The sequence below is a fragment of the Poecilia reticulata genome, linkage group LG7 (genome assembly GCF_000633615.1).
Source record: "Poecilia reticulata strain Guanapo linkage group LG7, Guppy_female_1.0+MT, whole genome shotgun sequence".
NCBI classification, from domain to species: Eukaryota; Metazoa; Chordata; class Actinopteri; order Cyprinodontiformes; family Poeciliidae; genus Poecilia; species Poecilia reticulata.
The window spans coordinates 3,617,161-3,622,608 of record NC_024337.1 but is presented as its reverse complement, the minus strand read 5'-3'; the positions used below and the strand labels follow the sequence as shown (position 1 = coordinate 3,622,608).

At 38.3% G+C, this 5,448-nt stretch overlaps 1 protein-coding gene across 1 annotated transcript in view; it reads right to left on the bottom strand.

Moving 5' to 3' along the window:
- Positions 1–1,219: 1,219 nt before the first annotated feature.
- Positions 1,220–5,448, bottom strand: part of gata5 (GATA binding protein 5) — a 9,606-nt gene continuing 5,377 nt past the window's right edge. The window contains exons 4-7 of the mRNA XM_008412843.1: positions 4,287–4,415; positions 4,006–4,090; positions 3,753–3,880; positions 1,220–2,534 (exon numbers count right to left, since the gene is read on the bottom strand). Of these exons, the coding sequence (XP_008411065.1) occupies positions 2,415–2,534; positions 3,753–3,880; positions 4,006–4,090; positions 4,287–4,415 (462 nt within the window). The 3' untranslated portion in view covers positions 1,220–2,414. The remainder of the gene's footprint in view (positions 2,535–3,752; positions 3,881–4,005; positions 4,091–4,286; positions 4,416–5,448) is intronic.

Genomic DNA, 5,448 nt, shown 5'->3' with positions numbered 1-5,448 from the left:
CATATATCAAATATGACATAAAAGTAATTTTACTTCCTAATTTATCGACTCGAAATGGGCCTCTGTCACTTTAAAAACTGCTACTTCTGAAACTCCACCGTCAGGAAGTCATCACAACATCTCTCCTTCATCAGTCCCTTAACAGCGTTTTTGCCAGAGTTGTACTGAGAAGTAGCTCGTATAATGAGCTCAGCAGACACACAGTTACATCAAGTGTTTGCTAATTGCTGCTGGCTAGTCTGAAGGAGCAGGGTGGGGGAGTCAAGAGAGAGGGCTGCCCTGTAATGTCACTTGGAAACTTCAGCGCTGAGGGGGAGCTGCATATAGAAAAGAGGAGGAGATGCGCTTTGGTCCCTTCAGCTGTTCTTCACAGCAGAATGAGAAATCTTTTAATCTCCCATGGCAGCCAAACAAGCATGAATGAATGAGGGCAACACTCCAGGCATGGTTTTGTTGAGGGAATAACATTATAACATGGCATAAATATCAGAAAAGTACATTTTACAAAATACTGCCCCTTTAAGTAGCTCCAAGTGAGGATTGATAAAGTGAAAAAATGGAGATGGGGGTAGAATGTGGCGCTGCATCTTCAGCTGAGAAAACAAAGATGATTTTTTTCCAAATAAAAATAGGGGAAACTGGAAAGGTCCAGATGATGAACTCAGTGGCCTTCATTGAAAAATGAAACAACGTTGACATATAGACACCAGTTGATATCTAAATATAACTGAAAGGTTGCTGGGATTGATCAAATGGGCCAAATACCTTTAACTTTCATTATCTAGTTTTAGGTTAAATACATATTAGTTTATTATATATTCATGGCTGTGTATAAAAAAAAGCAATGCCCATTTTAAAATCGACATAACAGACAGTTGTTTGCATGGGAGGATTCTTTAAAATGGTTAGTTATGCAGAACGCCGCAGCCAGGACTCTGACACAGAAACTGTGGGTTTGCACATAGGACTCCATTGTAGATGCAAATACACTGAATTTTGATTTATTTCAGATGCTATTGAAATAATCTTTTCACAAATGTCTCAGGTTTCTATGTTCTATTTGCTGTTTGGTTGTTGTATCATTTTATTGTGACTTTTATATCTTGATGGTGCCATCAAAATAAAGGTTTACTTATTTAAACCTGTGTATGTGTGGAATGAAAAAAGAAACTGTGTTCAGTATATTAATTATATAAAATTATATAATATGTTTATTAACCTGAACAAGATTTCAAATGTCATCAAAAAATAAAATAGCAACAGAAACAGAAAGCACTTCAAAAAATCCACACACATTCTCTTATCAACCAAACATGGATAATTACATTGTGATTACAATCATTTCACACTGTTTTTTTGTACTTGCCTTAAAAACGTTTTTTAAAAGAAAAATTGATTCATTGCACTTTCATCACTGTTGAATCAGTAAAATGGAAAACATTTGGTAGTTGGATGTTTTCATTTGACATTTACAAGACTTTTTTTCCGCCGTTCTGCTGAAGCCAGTCTAAGACAATGTGAGCCTCGTAGCTCAGGCGCAAACAGCCGTTCTGTGAGCTGAACGGTGAGCAGTGGTTTACAACCGGCTGGTTTTAGTGTCCACAATGACTTTTAACTGTCCTTATCTCAACATAAATAATGTGCCTGTAAACGTTAATCATCTACACGTTGGTAATGAGACATGCTCAGCAGCCATAAAGAGTTATTTTCAGTCCGTTTTTTTGTTGTTTTTTTTTAGATTCCGCTGAAAAATAACCCACTGGAATTGTTTTTAAAAGCAGAGAGGATGGCGACAAAGCAACAAGTATCAGAGAAAAGAAATTACAACAAAATTATTTAATAGCTCTAAAATTAGGTTATTGTATCCTTATCTTTTAACATTCCTCTAGAATGTTTTTGCATTGATGTCCTCTGTTTAGTGTAATGTTTCTCCAAAAACATTTTTTTTTATAGGAAATAGGTAGTTGATGTTGGATGTATTGAGGAGATATAGCTTGCTGGACGGACATCAGTCCAAGTTCTTAGCTCTTCTTAACCCTTGTGCATGCGAGGACTGAGGCAAACGTAGACGACTGCGTCAAATGATACAAGTTTGACATGTGTGGGGTCCGTTGGACCCCATTTCTAGACACAAGGGTTAAGTTATTTATAAGTTTGCTGCAGATTGTATTTTGAAAGTCCTACTACAATCCACTCCTGGTTTGTCATTTACAGCCAGTGTTTCCAATAAAAAATCCAAGATTACTTGGTCGTAGGTAGTTTTTTTTTTTTTTTGCATTCAGCCCGTTTTGATCCATATTAGAACAGTTTTCCCACAGTTTCAAAGTCAGTGGAAGTTGCGTCAGGATGTGGAGGATTGTCCTTTCAATGATGTTAGAGTTTGCCGGTAAGCTAGTCCTGTTATCTGGGGACGCTCATGCTTGAGACAGAGCGCACCAGGAATTCTGTGGAGCCATCGACGTCGGGGTAAAAGGATAATCCTCGTATTTAATGTCCACGTGTCCGGATGCCGTGCTGTCTAGCTGGGAGGCGGTCTGCAGAAAGGAAGGAGACAAAAGCTTCATTAGCTAAAAAAAAGCAACTCTTGCTAGATATTTAACAAAAACATCTTAGGAGAGGCATCACACTATAGCTTGCACACAGCTAAAAAATCTTATTTATGTCCTTTTCTTTGTATCTGACTAAAACTTTTATGTTAATGTATAATATTTGAATAAAAAAAACGATGGTCCCCAGCTGTCCCTTGTGTTCCCTGATCAGTCCCTGTGTATTTAAACCCAGCCCTGTGTGTCTCTTGTTTCCTGCCGGATCCTTGTCGTGGTTTTCTCATTTGTTCCTGTGTTGTGCTGTTCCAGTGTCTGAGTTCCTTGCCTCATTTGCTCACCTGTGCTGCCTGAACTCCTGCCCACCTTTTTGGTCATCATTAAAAATATTTTTTTTCATCACAACCTGGGTCCACCTGCATCCATCCTCACCACAAATTGGCCTGTATTCATGACACCAATAGGTACTCTGCTGTATTTTTTATTATTATTATTATTATTATTATTATTATTATTATTATTATTATTATTATTATTATTATTATTATTATTATTATTATTATTAAAATAGAGGACCACGGCCTTTTTAGGGTTTAGTATTTAAGAATATATTCTTAGGAATGGAACTCAGAATTATTGAATGTGCAAATTGTTAAATTAATCTATTCACTGATTTTTTTGTTTGTTTTTATGAGAGCATATCTGACACATTTAAAACAAAATGTATCCTTGGAAGATGTAATGCCCAGGTGTAATGCTAGCTTACGCGCCATTAGCTGGCAATTTCAAAGCAGCCAATCTAAGAGCGCCATTCATTTTTCTCGCCGCTGATTGGCTGAAACCTCAGGAGCGTAGATGACAAAGACCATAGATGTTAGCTTCTGCTGTGGTGGTTTCTACTGTGTGAATTGGCACATAACAAGGTATATTTGGTGTTTAAACTATTAAGAGTTGCAGTTAAAAGCATTTTTAAAAGAGGTAAAAGCAGTTGTGGATTTTAGCTACGGTCCCTAACCCCGACAAATACTGACTGGGGAGGTCAGTGAATATTCCTCAGCCAAGTTCTGTAAAGAGTGATAAACGTCTCTTTGTTAAAAGTTATCAGTTTGTTTTTCATCAGACCAATTCTCTAAGTCAAATGATTTAGCATTGCTTATATTCTCCATCCTGTACGGAGTGTCAGAAGAATGTGACGGGAGGAAGGGTTACCTGAGAGCCAGATGTGATGGTCTGCCCTGCGTAGGGCGACGGGGCCATGCTGGGTTCACTTTTAATGGTGGAGGCGTGTTCAGAGACTGACAGGGAGGACGGGGAGCTAGTGTCAGAGGTGATGGAGCCTAAAAACAAAACAGGAAAATCATTCACTCTCATTATGTTGTGTCCATGTTTTAATGCTCTTTTTTTCTGTCCTCAAGATTGCTTATGATTTGACCAATCCGATTCCTGTGTGTGAGGAACCAACCTGTGGACGCTTTAGTCTTCGGTATCTTGGGTTTACGCTTTCTTGTCTGAATGCTTTCTTTCTTCATGGCCAGAGGTCTGGGCACCTGGAGGGAGTACAGCAACACATGAGCTGGGCTTCTCTCCCAAACCCCAACACAACAGGAGCCACAGAGTGTGTTATGTCAACTCACACAAGCCCTTCTCCCACACATCCCAGCGACCTCCATGCCCTCTGGGAGACTCTGTCTTTCCCCGACGCAGCGAGATCATTAAAGGAGTGTTGGTGTCGGTGTGACCTACCCCGTGCAGCTTCATGTAGAGGCCGCAGGCGTTACAGACGGGCTCTCCTTCAGCGTTGCGTCGCCATAATGTGGTGGTGCTGGTGTGGCAGTTGGTGCAACACAGGCCGGCCCGGCGGGACGTGGTCTGCTGCAGCACACACACACACACACACACATAGGCTCAAACACAGGACTGTATGCTTCAGATTATCCTCTCTAACAATAATTTGTCCCAAAATCATAAATAACTTTCTTTTTTTATTCTAGCACACAGTTCAAAAAGCTGTGGGGCTGCAAAGAACCTTGTCTAAAAACGGCACACATCAAGGACAAGGTCAGCGGAGGACAAATAAAAACAGGGAGAGAAATGCCCACAGTGGCAGCTCACAACCACATCTGCTGTGAAAAGGAGGAGAGTTCCTGGGAATAAAACCAGAGCTGTGAGGATTTGGCTTGCACCCACAAAAACAAACTGGACATCATTTACAAAACCATGAACATTCCAAGTTTTACTTCATTAGCATTTTATAAGCACTTAATCAACATTTAGCAATTGCCAAGTTCATATTAAAATGACATGAGGAGTAAATTATGGGAGGTGTTATGAAAATACAGCTGGTAAAAATGGCTGAAGCCTATATGGAAAATAAATGGGAAAAAAAGAATTTTGACTTTTTAAAAAGAAAAAAAAAATTCTGTGGAAAAAAAAGAAAATCAATTTCTGAGATTAAAGTAAAGGATGTTTTCTCCCAGTGCCTGTAAATCATCTTTCATAGATTTCAGCTCTTTCATCGTACACATTCTGAAAACATCAACTGGTAAGAAGCTGCTTTTTGATTAAGATGTTCATAAATTATTTCTAATCGATTAGTTGATTCTTGTTCTTTTTCAATTAGTTAATGCACCAATAGAAAACATATTTGGAAGATTAACTGCTAACAGGACAAATTACAATTTACAAGTTATCCTGATTTTATCATTTTGATTGTGTCCTTAAATGGCATTTTGTTTTTCTTTTGAATTGTCCAAAACAAGATATTCATAAAAGTTCATTTTCTGGCCTAAATACATTATTTCCTTGCTAGATTGCTAATAAATTACTGTAGCTATGTATCTTTCAATATAATATCATGGAAGATAGATGCAATATTGCAAACTATATATATATATATATATATATA